General features: G+C 35.5%; 1 protein-coding gene across 4 annotated transcripts in view; it reads left to right on the top strand.

Moving 5' to 3' along the window:
* Window positions 1–17,280, top strand: part of b4galt2 (UDP-Gal:betaGlcNAc beta 1,4- galactosyltransferase, polypeptide 2) — a 136,671-nt gene that overhangs the window by 9,617 nt on the left and 109,774 nt on the right. For all 4 annotated transcript variants that reach the window (XR_007829316.1, XM_051130929.1, XM_051130936.1 and 1 more), the window contains exon 2: window positions 9,731–10,163. Coding sequence is in view for 3 of the 4 variants with exons in the window: in XM_051130929.1 (XP_050986886.1) it covers window positions 9,827–10,163 (337 nt within the window). In the remaining variant the exon portion in view is untranslated. The remainder of the gene's footprint in view (window positions 1–9,730; window positions 10,164–17,280) is intronic.

Raw genomic sequence — 17,280 nt, 5'->3', positions numbered from 1 at the left:
AATAGCTAGAATGTAATTAGTTATATTCACACCTCACTAGTTCATACATGCCTTCATGTGCGATAAGTTTCACACTCTTTGGTGTGAGAGATTGCTTGGCTTGTTGCTGGCCTCAGAGTAAATTTAAGACATTAAAAGTGTGCATGCCAGTGTTCAGAGAAAATGAGTGATTGCCATTCCTTACACATTTATGTGTAGTCCATGTCAATTAATTTGTAAAATTTATAGCTAATTAACAATAGATGTTTGACGGGTGCTAATAAATACTGTTTTCAGCATGGCCTTGTTTCTTTCAAATTGGATTATTTTTGCTTGCTGGGAATTTGCTCTTGAACTTTGCACGTGGTAGATTTTTTTAGTGACAGCCTATAAATATTTTCTTTTTTTAAGTCTCTGTGTTTAGAGCTCAAATTTCACAATGTGAAGAAATGACCTGTCTTTTGTCATCTGCTCAAGTCGAAATCAAACTGACAAATAATAGCACTTAAGTTAAATTCAAACCACAGTTCTCGTCTTGACATCTCTAATATATATAATTTTCTGTGGTGGCAGTTTTCTTAATGGGAGATAATTTCAAAATGATTGTAAAAGGCAAAATGTTCATAATTGTAGTTCTCTGTTTTCAGATATAATATGATTGAGTAACCCTACCCATCACTTTTTTTGTTGGATTTATAATTTGGATCGTTTTCCAGAAATAAAGCATCGGAGAAAACCCTTTTCAGTCGTTTTTGTCCTTTATACTGAGCTGGTGATTTGTACTGATCATAGCGTTGCTGACAATCGCAGTCCCTCACACATGTATGATGAAGTTTCCTGTCTGCTGAGTGGCTCACCCTATTAAACATGCTCTTGCTTTTAAACATCAAAGTCAGGGCCTGATTGTCGTCTCTAGGCCTAATTAATTTCTCTTAGGAGGAGCTGGATGGGTTGAATCCCCTCATGTCAAGTCTTAGCATGTTGTTTGAAAATGAGCCTGATAAGAGAGCGCGAGTTTTTCCATCATGAGGATGAGAAGAGCTCCGAGGTGAATTGTGTTTTCATCTACTGTATTTTGAATGAGAGCAGGAGGGAGGCTATAGGGCTTTTTAATCTTGGAGGAAGACCAAAATGGAAAATGCTTCCAGTAAAGAAAGGCACAGCTTGTTGGGTTGGGCCCAGTTTATTACTTTTTTTGCATTTTTGTAAATGCTAAAAAATATGCGGTTTGAAAGTTTTTGGGTTAGTCTTCAATTACGGGAACTTTTCTCATTTCTGAGGTTGTTTTTTGAGAAGAAATTGTTTTAAAGTATTCTGGCCAGCTTTAAGTTTTTGTATTCTGGCCAGCTTTAATGTTAAAATGTCTACAAGCAATAGTAGAGGAAGGTAAAATTTGCCAGATTGTCCCACATGCTCATACATTTTAACTTTCCTTCCATACAGTAGCTTATTTATAAAAGGTATCAAAATTAGGAAACTAGCTTGCTCTTTCCCTAAGAAAAAAAAAAAAAATCGCATCCAAAATAAAAGTTTTGATTTACATAATATATGTGTATGTATTGTGTATATTTATTATGTATAAATACACACACATGCATGTATAAATTTAAGAAAAATATTATTTGTATATTAAAAATAAATATATAAAAAATATATATAATATCAATTATATGAACATAAATATATACATGTAAATATCCGTAAATATATTCAAAATGTATACTTTATGTGTGTGTATTTATATATACATAATAAATATACACAGTATACACACGTATACACACACACATTATGTAAACAGAAACTTTCATTGTTGATGCGATTAATCGCGATGAATCGTTTGACAGCACTCATATATATGTATATATATATATATATATAATTTACTTATTTATTTATTTATTTATTTTTATTGGCATCACATCCAGCATTTCAGAAAACAATTAAGTTTTTGCAAAAAATATATTTGGTTTTAATGAAAATTAGAAGGATCAGAAATGTAATTTTTCAAAAAAAAAATTCTTTTAGAGTAAATAAAAAAAACATACTTCATGTGTGTGTATTTATATATACATAATAAATATACACAGCATACACATACATTATGTAAACAGAAACTTTCATTGTTGATGCGATTAATCACGATTAATCGTTTGCCAGCACTCATATATATATAGAAAACAATTAAGAGAAAGAAACTTTCATTGTTGATGCGATTAATCGCAATTAATCGCTTGACAGCAATTAATCTATATATTTGGTTATAATGAAAATTAGAAGTAGGGCTCTCAACGATTGATCGCGATTAATCGCATACAAAATAAAAGTTTGAGTTTGCCTAACATATGTGTGTGTACTGTGTATAATTATTATGTATATATAAATACAAACACATTCATGTATATATTTAAGAAATATTTACAAGCATATGTATTTATTGTAATTTTTATATATAAATAAAATCATTTTGTATATTAATTAAGTTTATTATTTTTTTTGTAGGTTAGTTTTTATAGATTCACACTGAACTGACTGCTATCTAACATTTTGTATTAGCAAGTTCAAGGCTTATTTCTCCAAAAATGTCATTACCATCACAAACACAATATCAGTGGCCATGATCATGTTTTTATTCCAGGACTTGTGAAGTTTCATTTGTCAAGGTTTCAATAGGTTCCTAATTAAAGATTCGCCCAAATGCATTATGGCACATTAGTGTTTATCAATTATAGCTCTCAATACAATCTGTCATCTGACCAGAACCAGAATCTGTGGTTCCCGAGCCATTAAATCTCACATTTATGCCTCCATCTAGCTAGGCAGTTTGTAAATAGATGACTGATGAGTCCTTTGTGAACCGCAGCCATTAATGTCATTTTGAATTATGGAGAAACTGGAGAGGCTGCCCACCTAAATCTCCCAGAACTCTGCGGTCTGTCCATTTTAATGTCACAATCACATATGGAAGTTACAACTGAGTGCAAGAGAGAGCATGAGAGAGTGATTAATATATTGTTGGCAAGTGCTTTAGGCAGTGGGAGATGGCTGAATCTGTCATTTCCTGATGCAGATGTGCTTTCTGAAGCACAAGATAACCCTCCCACTCCACCAGATGTTTCTTTATTGACTCACTCATGCTGCGCTTCACCTGTTTCTTTCTCCATTCTAGCTGTTGCTTTGTCGCTTTGTCTTCAGGAAGGACACGGTACAATTCCCACACAATTATTTTTCTTCATATCATGAATAACAGCTTTGAATGACTATTCAGTGTTTAATTGGTGGCCTACAAGCTGTCGTCCTGCTCCCATAAAACTGTTTCTTATAAAAATAGAATATGTTATGGTTCAAACATTTGGGGGTGCTTTTCTCTTTTAATACATTCTAAAATAAAATAAAAATTCTATGATGGCGAAGCTGAAATTTCAGAAGCCATTACTCCAGTGTTCAGTGTCACATGATCCTTCAGAAATCATCTTAAATGCTGATTTGGTGCTCAAGAAACATTTCTTATCATCAGTGTTGAAAACAGGAGTGATATGAATATTTTTGTGCACACTACTAGTCAGACATTTTTGAACAGTAAGGTTTTTAATGTTTTTAAATAAGCCACAAAGCCTGCATTTATTTGATCAAAAAGAAGTAATATTGTGAAATATTTTTACTATTTAAAATAAGTGTTTTCCATTTGAATATATTTTGAAATGTAATTTATTCCTGTGATCAAAGATACATTTTCAACATCATTACTCCAGTCTTCAGTGTCACATGATCCTTCAGAAATCATTCTAATATTGTAATTTGCTTTGAAGAAACAATTTATTATTATCAATATATAAAACAGTTTTTTTTTTTTTTTTTTTTTTTTTTTTTCTTTTCAGGATTCTTTGATGAATAGACACATTATACACTATACCAGGGGTTCTCAACTCTGGCTGGCCCATAAGATCCATTTTTTTGCAGAGTTGAGCTCCATCCCTAATCAAACACACCCGAAAACAAGTTAATCAAGGTCTTTGGGATCACAAGAAAGTTACAGGCAGGTGAGTTTGATCAAGGTGGAGCTAAACTCTGCAGGAAAAGGGATCCCGATCTTAAATTGATCAAAAGTGATGATAAAGACATTTATTATGTTACAAAAGATTCTGTTTCCTTCTGAATTTTCCATTTATCAAAGAAACCTTTCATGATTCTTTATTAAATAGAAATTTTAAAATAATGTTTATTTCGAATGATATCTTTTGTTACGGTATAAATGCATATACTGTCACTTTTGATTTAATGCGTCTTTACCGAATAAAAAAGTTTGTAATCAGAAAGACTTTTTTAAAGAAATTAATATTCTTTAAAAAAGTCTTTCTGATTACAAACTTTTGAAAGGTACTTTATATGTACCCTTATTTTGCAATGTCTTACTCATGACATTAACCCTTATAAGAATAAAAAAATAATAAAAATAGGCTATAATATATATTATGACTGTCATTTATGTGTAGATAATTATAATACACCTCAAGCTTGATAAATAAATAAATAAAACAGTAAGTTTTAAGCTTAAAGGAGACATCGGATGCCCATTTTCCAAAAGTTAGTATGATTCTTTGGTCTTCATGAAATGTCTGCAACATACCCTGGTTAAAATTCTTCAGTGGTTGTGTTAAACAACACCCTTTGTCCTTGTAAAAAACAGTGACATCACGCTGCTTAGAAAATCAAAACGGCTTGACAGTTGAGAATTTGAGTTTTTTTGGGGATTTAAAAAAAGGAGTGAATGGGTTTTTATCATTGTAGGGTGGTTATGTCCAAACACTGCTAAGACACATTTATATGCAAACACCATGTAAAAGTGTATTTTGCATCCGATGTCCCCTTTTTGTATAAAGATTTTGCATGTACTGCAGACACTTTAATCTCTTCTTTTTACTGTTTAGTTAACATTTGATTGTTTAGTGAATGTTGAGTTGAAGGCCAGCATGAATAATGCAAACCAAGAAAGTGCCACTGTTCGGTTTGTTGGTTATAAAAAATTAAGCATAGAGGCTGTACACATTTTGTTGCCAGTTTATTTGATGGATTCCCTTGTGTCGATGTAAAACCTTGCTTTTTTCACCCATTATTTCATGACATAGATGGGATGTAAAATATTCATTAGCCTCTATTTCTGGCTAATTCTGTTATGGGTCAGTCTGAGCTGCTTGAGTTTGTGCTAGTGTCAGTCTTTTTTAAGTTTATTAAGTTAGTCTAATGTGGGACAGTATGTGATTCAGGGGCTTGGCTTATTATTGATCCTGACTTTATTGAGACCAAATTGCTAACTTCTGGAGTGTTCAAAAATATAACCCCATTAACATTGGCGTTTTCAACAGGCTCTTTGAGAACCAGTGCATGCATAGTAAGTTCCTCTTTGAGAGTATGAATAATATTACAGTTAAGTGGATATACTAAATTAATGAGCACAATCCTGTGGAATTTATTCTAGGGCATCTGGAAATGTTCCATTTATTGAAGAATTGATTAGATAGCTTTTGAAAAGAGTAGCTAGTTTGATATTGCCTCACTAATTAATTTTATTGTCATTCTATATTGCTTTATTCCCAAACTGACAGTTGAAATTTAGCTTTAAAGTGCTTTGATAAAAAGCTTTGTATTGTCTGATGGGTAAGAAGTGAAGATGAGGAAATGATGGTCTATGCATGGTAAGAAAGTCTTTTTGCTCACAGTTTTGCCAAGAGGGTCTTCTTCTTCTACAGGGTCTTTGGAGCTGTGATGAATATTTTAAAAGCTTTAGTATTGGGACTTCAGCATACAATATATTCTTTGAGGCAAACTTTTAGTTCATAGAGGAGAGTACAGTTTGAGAAGGAACTGATGACAGCAAAAGCAAAAGCAAAGGCAAGGAGTTTGCAAATCCGAATTTGAGAGAAGAACTTATATCAATGGAGTAGCAACTTAGAGTGACCTCAGGCTTATTAGGTTAGTGTTGTATTGATGTCCTATATTAAGGACCATTACTGTGCTGAAACATCCACCCACAGCTCTGGCTCCAGAGGAAGATGCACACTGCAGAATTTGCAGCCTCTGTTGGCTTTCCTTGGCAGTTAACCTCAATGATCACAGGAAATGAGATAATTAGACAGAACCATGAGTAAGGCTGATGGACTGATTTCAGGTCTCTTATTGTAGTAAGCAAACAATAACTAAATGATGTACTGCTGGGAGTGTGCAACCAATGGAAACTTTGCTTTCCCGGAAGGCCAAAGAAGATGAAAAGACAAAAAAATGGGTGGCTGTTTTTAAGTACTATATGTACAGTAGAGGTCAAAAGTTTACATACACCTTGCAAAATTGGCAGAATGTTAATTATTTTACCAAAATAAGAGGGATCATACAAAATGCATGTTACTTTTTATGTATTACTGACCTGAATAAGATATTTCATAAAAGATGTTTTCATATAGTCCACAAGAGAAAATAATAGGTGAATTTATAAAAATAACCCCGTTCAAAAGTTTACATACTCTTGATTCTTAAATGCTGTGTTGTTACCACAATGATCCACAGCTGTTTTATTTGTTTTTGTTTAGTGATAATTGTTCTTGAGTCTATTGTTTGTCCTGAACAGTTAAACTGTCTGCTTTTCTTCAGAAAAATTCTTCAGGTTCCACAAATTCTCTGGTTTTTCAGCATTTTTGTGTATTTGAACCCTTTCCAACAATGACTGTATGATTTTGAGATCCATCTTTTCACACTGAGGACAACTGAGGGACTCATATGTAACTATTACAGCAGGTTCAAACGCTCACAGATGCTCAAGAAGGAAAAACGATTCATTAAGAGGGGGGTGAAAACTGTTGGAATTTGAATTTCAGGTTAAATTGAATTTATTTTGTCTTCTGGGAAACATTAAGTATCTTAGTTTCTGAAGGGCAGTACTAACTGAAATAATATGGTATTTAGGCAAAATATAAAAAATGTACACATCTTCATTCTGTTCAAAAGTTTACACCCCTGGCTCTTAATGCATGATTTTTCCCTCTGGAGCATCAGTGAGCATTTGAACCTTCTGTAATAGTTGCATATGAGTCCCTCAGTTGTCCTCAGTTTGAAAAAATGGATCTTAAAATCATACAGTCATTGTTGGAAAGGGTTCAAATACACAAAAAGTGTCCAGAAGTATGTTTTTCATCGATGAAATACAGCAATTCAGATGCTGTGCAGTATCTCTGCTGTTGTTGTCTTCCTTCTGTCCTTTGACTCCTTGCACTTCGTTTCCCTATTTGTGACAGTCCCCCCCCCAGTCATCTTCTATTCTTATATTGTATCTTACCTCTTCTCCCACCTCTCAGTTACTGTATTTTTGGCCTTTTCTTGTGTCTGCCGGTGTGATTCATTATGGAGGTTGGTGAGTGTTGAGCGATTCCCTAAAGTAGCTCAAACCAGGCTGAGCCGTGTGAATTGTGTCAGACGGTGTTTTTTCTCCCTAGTGTTGAAGATGGTTATTGCATAGGAGTCACACATGCTAGGTGGAGTAGTGAACAAGGGTGCAAGTTTAGGTGTAGTTACAGGCCCATTCCCTGCGGGTGTTGAGAGTTCCATATTGCCTATACTTCCTCCCCCACACGGTCAGCCTGTGCATTTGCGCTTAAAAGCTGCTGATGTGAGCCCCCCATCTGAATTGCCACGGGGGAGTTTTCAACAGCTGGCCATGTGTGAAATCAAGAGGCTTTCCCATCCAGTTTCATCCAGCGATCACGCCAGGAGAGAGTGAGAAATTAGCCGCAAGTCTCCGACTTCAGGCTGTAGTCTGTTGATTCGTAAGCTTCCTTGCCTTTGGCCTCTTACACGTAAGGTTGATTGGAAAATCCCGTCAACATTGTAATTGCTCACAGCAAGGTTTGGACAGCTATTAAGTGTTTTCTAGTTTATCCCAATTAGACCTGGAGAAAGCTGCAGTTTCTCTTGCTGTTCAAATTACATGGTCTTCTTACATTTATTTTTGCTTCGCACGGTTAATGGGGCTTTGAAAGTGACTTCGGACTTTCTTCATCAATATTATGCAGAAAAATAATGATGTGAGAAAGAAAGAAATTTTCTGTTAAAGATCATTCATTGCCAGGGTTAATTGTATTCTCTTTTATAAATACAGATGAATCATTACAATGGATCTAAGATGTACAATGAAGTCTTATTCTATAATTAAAATGTGGCGTAACCCAAATGTCAGTCCAAATTAAATAATGAACAAGCAAGATTCAAGATTTGTGTTAATTTAATAATGATTAATGATTAAAATCACCTGTGTTTCTCAGCTGGTGGTTCTCTTCTAGCTGTGGACAATAAAAAAAAAACAATGCTACAGTGTGCAAATAATAGAAAGTGGCGAACTATGTAGCCTCATATTGCTAAAATAGCAAAATCATAAGTTTTCCAAAACTATAATTGACAAAAATTGACAAAATGGCTTTGGTTAAACCATAAACGTAATATTTATTTAGATTTATTTCTGTTAAAATCAAATATACACTACCGTTCAAAAGTTTGGGGTCAGTAAGACTTGTAATAGTCTTTAAAGAAGTCTCTTATGCTCATCAAGGCTGCATTTATTTGATTAAAAATATAGAAAAAACAGTAATATTGCAAAATGTTTTTACAATATAAAATAATGTTTATTATTTTAACATACTTTAAAATAGAATTTATTCCTGTGATGAAAAGCTGAATTTTTATCAGCTGTTACTCCAGTCTTAAGTGTCACATGATCCTTCAGAAATCATTCTAATATGCGGATTTATTATTAGAATGATCAATGTTGGATAATATCAACAGTTGTGCTGCCAAATATTTTTTGGAACCTGTGATTTTTATTATTAACTTTTAATAAACTTTTAATTATTGACTTAATACATCCTTGGTGAATAAAAGTATTAATTTCTTAAAAAAAAAAAAAAGAAACAATAAAACGGTAAAACGGTAGTGTATATATAAAAAAAATCAAATCAAATATATTACTGTTATATGTTTAACCAAACACATTTTTGTTCAGAAGTTCAAAAGTTTAGGGTCAGAAAGATTTTCTAATATATTTTAATATATTTTTAGTTATTACAATCTTCAGTGACATGATCTTTTTAATGATCCTTCAGAAATCATTCTGATATGCTGATTTTTGTGCTAATTTAATGTTGAAAACAGCTTTTTTTCTAAAAGCTGTAATACATTTTGTCAGGATTCTTTGATGTTTATCATTTGTTTATTAAAACATTTATTTAAAATATGTTTTGTTTTACAATATACATGTCTCTACTGTCACTTTTGATCAATGTAATGCATCCTTGTTAAATAAACAATAAATAAGTAAATGTACTAACCTTAAACTTGTGAACAGTAGTGTACATTTGAAACATTTTGGTATCGTGTTGGATTGCAACTGCCACTCCACAACAAAACCTGTTGATTACTACTAATTTTAATGCTATAAATGAATTATGAAACATTCAAGCACACAAATTATTAGCACATCTTTTGCTGCAGTAATAGCACAGCTATAGTGAAGCTACTCTGACATCGTATTAACATAATTAGTGTTTGGTTAAACAGTAATTGCCTGCTGCAATAGAGAGCATTTAAACCTAACAATACATGATGCTTCAGTTCAAAGCTTTTTCTGCATTTGCAATTGTGCTTTGTGTTTAGGCTATCGAAATTTGGTCTTACCCCAACATCATTAATGCTCTTTTCCTCTTTTGTTTTGTAGGTGATATTCGTAAATTGCAGTCTGGGAGGGTTCAGCGGCGCGGAGAGGTGACGTTGACCGGATGCGTGTAGCGGAGCGTGCCGTGTGGCTTTGACCATGAGCCGGCTGATGTTGGGCCGGACCCTGGAGCGGATCTGCAAGGCTGTGCTGTTGCTCTGCCTGGTGCACTTCCTAATCATGATGATCCTCTACTTCGATGTCTACAGTCAGCGCTTCGACATCTTCAGCCGTTTCAACAATGGCCGTGGAGCGAACAGCTCACGAGGACCCCACCACTACTACTATAATTTCTCCAGTGGAAGGCCCAACACTACCTTTGCAAGTTACCTGGCCACAGCTGACCATCTTTTGCCCAGCACCAAACCAGAGGCCAACCACACACCGCCGACCCCTAAGCCATTACCACCATGTCCGGAGATACCGCCTGGTCTGGGTAAGTTCTTATAGGTTTGGCACATATATGAAAAGTATGATTGCTAGGGATGCACATTGAATCAAAATAGAATCAAACTTGTGACGTAGTGCTGTGACATTATGTGCTATTATTAAACTAGAACTTATGGTCTAACTACACTACACTACAACTCAAAATTTGGCCCTCATTTGATTGTAATAAAAAGTAATATAATTTAAATATTTGGTAGTTAGTGTCACAATAATATTAATAAGAATAATGAAAAAAACTCTTTATAATAATAATAATAATAAAAAAAATACCAACTGAAACTAGTTAGTATTAGTAGCAGTATTACTGATAGAAATATAATTTCCATTGTAGAACAACTGCACTGTAGACTAAAAAAGTATTTCATGGTAAGTATATTGTTTTACTTACAGTAGGGTCATTCCGTGTCGAATCAACCACATTTCAGAAACTGAATTTAGGAGCCAGAATTTTAAATCATATTGTGATATCTTTAATACTTCTGAGTTAGAGGCGTTTTTTTGTTGAGAGAAGAAAACTAGATACATTTCTAGTTTCAAAATTATTTATTCTTCCAACATTCCTCTTTAAAAGAAAAGAAGTACCATCTGTATGCAAAGTGACCCACATTTTGTTTTTGATGACTGAAAATGTGTACAACTTAACAATTTACTCGTAGGACAATATTGAAATTCAAGTATTTCTGAAACTGAAGCATACAGGGCCTTAAAAATGAAGATGCTAAAAGGAAAGTTTGTTAAGACCCAGTTTCTAAAATACTTGATACTTTAACTTTACTTTTAACTTAACTCAAGTAGAGTTACAAGCATGCAGACTTTGAAGAAAAAACTTGAAAAGTGCCGACTAATCTCTGTGTAAAAATAACATAATGGCCATCTTTCAAAAGTCATTTTTTCCCCCCCTCTAATTTTGGCTCTCAATCTCAAGTGAAAACTCTCATTTTGACCCCCTTCTACAAAATAGTGGATTACTCAATAAATATACATCCATGACATTTAATATTTTGGCTGTCCTTACTATACATACTTATCTTTCTTCAGAAAAAATATGAACAAAATCAAAAATTTGAGTCAGGGTTCTCTGGTTGAGTTGACACTGAATGACCCAGTAATAAAATTGCAAGAAAGTATTGTAATATACTTAAGGCCAGGTGTTTTCTTACGAAGCAGGCCTCCATAGATGTAATAACAAAATCCCTAACTACAGCAGCGTTCAATTGCGCAAAGAAAAAAGAATCATATGAATAATACGAGAGACAGTAACACATGGAAGGCACTCAAGCCTCCAAACTCAATTAGTGGTCTGAACAGTTGAAATCTAGGAAGTAGAAAATGATTGGTGTGTTATAAGGGACATGTGGGCAGGACCCCAGCGACTGTTCTCCATCTCAGAGCCATAATGGATTCTCTGCAGACTCCAATTACTGTAAAAGCCGTTGTCTCGCTCTGTTTTCCGAGCTGACTGGAGAGTTAAAATGGATTTAACATCAGCATGTTCTTCAGCGCACTTATATTTCATCCGCTGAACCGCTTTATTACCAGTCTCTTACGCAGTGCGTGACGTGTTCTTAGAAAATGACTTGTGTGCATGACTAACAGGACTGTACCAATTTACTGTCTCATTACTGCGTCAATCTATCCTTGTTCACCGTAGAAGAAAATATATGGAAAAGGGACAGAACTGCTTTATGGTACGTCTTCTTGGGTGTGATTATTATGCAAGAGGAAGGTACGTAAGGCGAAATACCTCTTCCAGACTAATATACCCAGCCCATCTGCATGAAGAAAAAAATCTCATTAATTACAATGTCATTGCACTGCATTTTCCAGCTCATAATAGGGCAAACCTTCATAATGAATGTGCAGCAGCGCTATTTGATATGCCTGCAAGCAGCAGGCCTTTGCCACCCATATCCTTCTAATGAGTTTAAAGCAGAGCTCTGGAGGGAGTTGAGCTGTGTCATATGACTCGTCTAGCCTGCTCAGGGGTCTCTCTCTTCCTCCGTTTTTATACTTTTTTATGCCTACCCTCTTGAGTAATGACAGAAACCCAAGATGGCCATCTTAAAACTTGTTATTTTCACACCGAGGGCCCGAAATTCTGAGGGAATTTGATCGATGTCTTCGGGGCTTTTCATGAAATCAAATTTCGAGGCAGAGTGGAATCTGTCATTCACTAGAACTTTGACAGGAAGTGTTCAAATGAAAATGCTCCACTGTTTTCACAACTTTTTTGCGTCCTTCTTCCTGTCTTCTAGCTGCTGGAAGTACAAAGCACCCTGTGTCGACCACTGTTTTCAAAGAATCCAGTGTTTTCAAATGCTTCAGCTGTTAAAGTGTGAAACAGGCTGTTTATGAGACCATCCCAGCCTCTCGAGTTCAAAGCCGCATTTTAGTTTGTCATTGGCAATGCTGCTTAGTCTTCAGTATGCCACTGAAATGCGTATTTGATGTTTGCCGTCAAGCCAAGACAAGTGCGTCTGCAGTAAACGCTTGCTCTTTGGCGATTAGAAAACTGTAGACATTTTGAAAAATCGTCTTGATTGAGATGGCATTAAGCTGTTATTAGCCCAAAGAGATTTCGCAAATGAACATTGATTGGATTTGGCGCACCCTTTCCATCATCCTGTTTACAAGAGCTGACCTGTTGATGTTAGTTTAGAGAGTCTCTAATGTAATTGAGGCGTGTAAGAAGCAGACGTTTCCAGAAAGACTTTCTGCGCCTGTCCCAGGTGCGTGTAGAACATGGATCTTATTGCGGCGGAGGCCTGCGGGGAAAACCCAGGGTCTGTGGTAGATTGCGTCCCAGCTGGCAGGTGTGGCTCGTGGCTGATGATGACTCACCGGTGCCGTCTTCCTGGAGGGGAGCTGTGTCAGCGTGGCAGCCACCACAAAAACTGCAGGAGGCCTTCTGTGTTGTAATCACTTATGAGCAATTAAAGCATTTAAAATAGCCAACAATATGCTATCACAAACAGAATATTTTAATATTGTAGCTACAGATTTGTACAATGTAAATTCTCTGATCTCCTACCTACAGTGGGGTTTGAAAGTGTGAATATACACAAAATTTAAAAAAAGTCCACTTCCAGAACAAAGATTTGCAGATAATGTACTCACCCCCTTGTCATCTAAGATGTTCATGTCTTTCTTTCTTTAGTCGTAAAGAAATTGTTTTTTGAGGAAAACATTTCAGCATTTTTCTCCATATAGTGGACTTCTATAGTGCCCCGAGTTTGAGCTTCTAAAACGCAGTTTAAATTTGGATTCAAACGATCCAAAATGCGGTTGTAAATGATCCCGGCCGAGGAAGAAGAGTCTTATCTAGCGAAACGATCGGTTGTTTTCATAAAAATAATACTATTTATATACTGTTAATGTCAAACGCGCTTCTTGTCTTACTCTCCCTGAACTCTCTCATGTTCTCCCTCAACTTCCTCAGCTGGGATCATTTACAACCGCATTTGGGATAGTTTGAAGCCGCATTTAAACTGCATTTTGTAAGTTCAAACTCAGGGCACCATGTCAGTCTATTATTTGAAGAAAAATGCTGAAATGTTTTCCTCAAAAAACAGTTTCTTTACAACTGAAGAAAGAAAGACATGAACATCTTGGATGACAAGGGGGTGAGTACATTATCTGTAAATTTTTGTTCTGGAAGTGGATTTCTCCTTTAATTTAAATATGGACTGCCTTTTTGCATTGCACATTTTGCATCGTTCCTTTGTCTGACACACCCATTTCAGGTCTGGAGCCTCTACTAATAAGCTGATGATCTGAATATGGTGTGTTTGATTAAGGATACATGGAAAACATGCAGCGCTGGAACCCCTGTGTTAACAGACATATTCACTAACAAAAATGTTTTGAAAAATGTAGAACAGTATGACAACAAATAAACACAATGAAGTCTTAAAGCTTCTTAAAGGGGACATCAGATGCAAAACTCACCTTTGCATGGTATTTGCATATAAATATGTCTTAGCAGTGTGTGGACACAAGCACTCTACAATGATAAATATCCATTCACTCCTTTTTTAACCCTTTTAAACCGGCTGTGTCGGCAGCTCGGCGACAACCAAGCTGTATTAATGTTACCATAAATTCTTCAACCGTTCGCACAATCAAAATAATTCAAATGGCTCCTGATAGTAGACAATATGCATTTTCAGTGTATGTATGGCTTATTATGGTAAATTCTTGTGATATTATAGGATATGGAGAGTTTTGGATTGTGTAAAATAATAAATGAAATGAACAACAACATGGTGGAGGAGGAGTAAACGGCACAAGAAGCAATTGGGATGGTTTTTGATGAGACTTGGGAGGAGGCTGAGAGAGCATCTATATAATGTGTCCATGTGTAAATGTATGGGTGTAGGTATGTGCATGCATGTATATATGTGTGTGTGTATGAACAAAAAAGCCTCCTGAATGAAAACAGTGCAACCCAGTGTCACAAAAAGACTTGAATTTTCAAGTATGAAGTGTTGGATTATTTTGATCCTGATTTTTCTCTTTTTTCTAAGTAAAAAATCTGAAAATGTATTCCGGTTTATATATATATAATTTTGTTGTCTATTTAAATTCTGTTTACAAACTAATCACACAACATTTTCATTAAAAAATGATACTTAAAAATCTGCACTTAAAAATAGCACATTCTGTTAAAATTTTGCAATCAGATAAACAAAATATGTGACCCTGGACCACAAAACCGGTCATAAGTAGCACGGGTATATTTGTAGCAATAGCCAGCAATACTTTGTATGAGTCAAAATGATTGATTTTTCTTTTATGCCAAAAATCATTAGGATATTAAGTAAAGATTATGTTCCATTAATATATTTAATAATTTCCTACTGTAAATATATATATAAAAAAACTTGATTTTTGATATGCATTGCTAAGAACTTTATATGGACAACTTTAAAGGTGATTTTCTCAATATTTTGATTTTTTTTTGCACCCTCAGATTCCAGATTTTCAAATAGTTGAATCTCTGCCAAATATTGCCCTATCCTAACAAACCATTCATCAATGGAGAGCTTATTTATTCAGTTTAAAAAAAAAATACCCTTATACTGGTTTTGTGTTTCAAGGTTACATATGTGAAAATTACCTATTTTACCCTTACATCTAAAAGGTTTAATCCCCAAAACACCTAAACAGTCTCAATTATCAGGCCGTTTTTATTTTCTGAGCAGTATGACATCATATCAATCCATCATATGGAGAAAAAATGTTTTCCTTAAAAAACTAGTTCTTTACGACTGAAGAAAGAAAGACATGAACATCTTGGATGACAAGGGAGTGAGTACATTATCTGTACATTTTTGTTCTGGAAATGGACTTTTCCTTTAATTTGAATATGGAGAGCCTTTTTGCATTGCACATTTTGCATTGTTCCTTTGTCTGACACACCCATACTGCTCACACTCCGCCCACAACCGCTGTCCTGTATTAGCATATTTCCTCCCTCAACCAGACGTCACACCGACAGAGGCCACTCCCATGATAGTTGATTGACATGAGCGTCTTACCTCATATCAGCTGTAACAATCCGACCTCCATTATTTCGATTCCGGAGCAGGGATGTAAATAAGACAAGAATATCTCCGATTGGGCAATTGAGGTGTTGTGTTACTGGATGTAGTAATGAACATAGTGGTCGTCATTTACTCCCGACATCTGAGCTGCTGAAAATGCAGTGGATTATGTTTGTTTCTGAATGGAATGCGCCTCATGATCTACGTAAATGCGTCTTTGTTCGTGCAAATCATTCGTGATCCAGCTTCATTTACAGCAGAAGTGAGTATAAGGGTTTTTTTTAAGAATCTTTGCGATCGCCTTTCCTAATAACGTGCTAGTTAACAAGTTTAGAGGCTAAATGTGGCTAAAGTAAACAGGCTCGTCACTCCACAGAGAGAAGAGAGGGGCGGGGCAAGCAGAGCTCATTAACATTTAAAGCAACCTCAACAAGAATAGGATGACTTTTGCAGAGCAGATTTTGGCAAGGTAAAAAGGGTGCTGTTTTACACTACCATTGAGAATTTTTAACCAAAGTATATTATAGACTTTTCATTAAGACCCTAAAGAATCATATCAACTTGTGGAAAATGGGCATCCGATGACCCCTTTAAATTAGAAACATGCAAAATAGAAGTATTTCACTCGTGGTCGAGACATGTGATACCCTCATACCCTCATCAAAATAATGTCCTAAATGCGTCAAGTGCACCTGCCAAAGTGAATAGTTCAGTCAGTAACTCATTTAAGCGCCTCATAGCACTGATGTGTTGGAATGCTGTAGCCTGTGGCATTCTGTCCGTGACTGTACTTGAATGAAACGCGGTCTGGCGCCTGCCAGCCAGCTGGCTCAAATGGCAGTGGCTCTGGCTCATAGGAAACTGACAGTCGACTCCATGAGGAGGGACAGACATTCTCTCTGGCCCGTTGACATGGTTCTCTCCACCAAGTTTCCATCAAGCAAGAATCTCAGAGATAGCACTTTGGGAAAGGGCAGGGTCACAGCCCTTCAGCAAAATGAGATTGGGAAAGGTGGGAGGCAAACAACGAGAGAGCTCAGAAAAGGCAAAGATTAAAGAGATAGTTCATTTTCTCACCCTCATGCTGTTCCACACTCCTTTCGTTTGGAATATTAATTTTTGTGTGAAATGTTTTTTTCTGAAATTTAAAAAGGTGCTGATAGTCCAGGGCTTTTAGTTATAGTTTAGTTTAGTTTAGTGCAGTCTGCACTTAAACCAAAACATTTCTTTACTTGAAATCTGTCTTTTCTGCTGAAAGAAATAGTAGTAACATCGAAGATGGAGAACTTTGTAGTGTAGATGTGATAATAGCCAGTATTCATGGACATTGTACAGTGTAATGTGCACATGCCCTAAGCAGAGTTTCTCTTCTCCTCTCTATTGAGTCAGTTGCTTGCTAGTTGTGTTGTCAGGCTGCCACAATGTGTTAATACTCTATAATACAGTAATAATAGAAATCTATGTGTTAATCATTGTAAAAGAGCTTAGAAAACAAACTGTTTGGCACAGCGACAGAATAAAGTCTACTATTTTGTAAAGTTCAGAAATAGTATCAAG

This window comes from Labeo rohita, chromosome 2 (assembly GCF_022985175.1).
Source record: "Labeo rohita strain BAU-BD-2019 chromosome 2, IGBB_LRoh.1.0, whole genome shotgun sequence".
In the NCBI taxonomy this organism is placed as follows: domain Eukaryota; kingdom Metazoa; phylum Chordata; class Actinopteri; order Cypriniformes; family Cyprinidae; genus Labeo; species Labeo rohita.
This window is presented reverse-complemented; position numbering and strand designations above follow the sequence as displayed.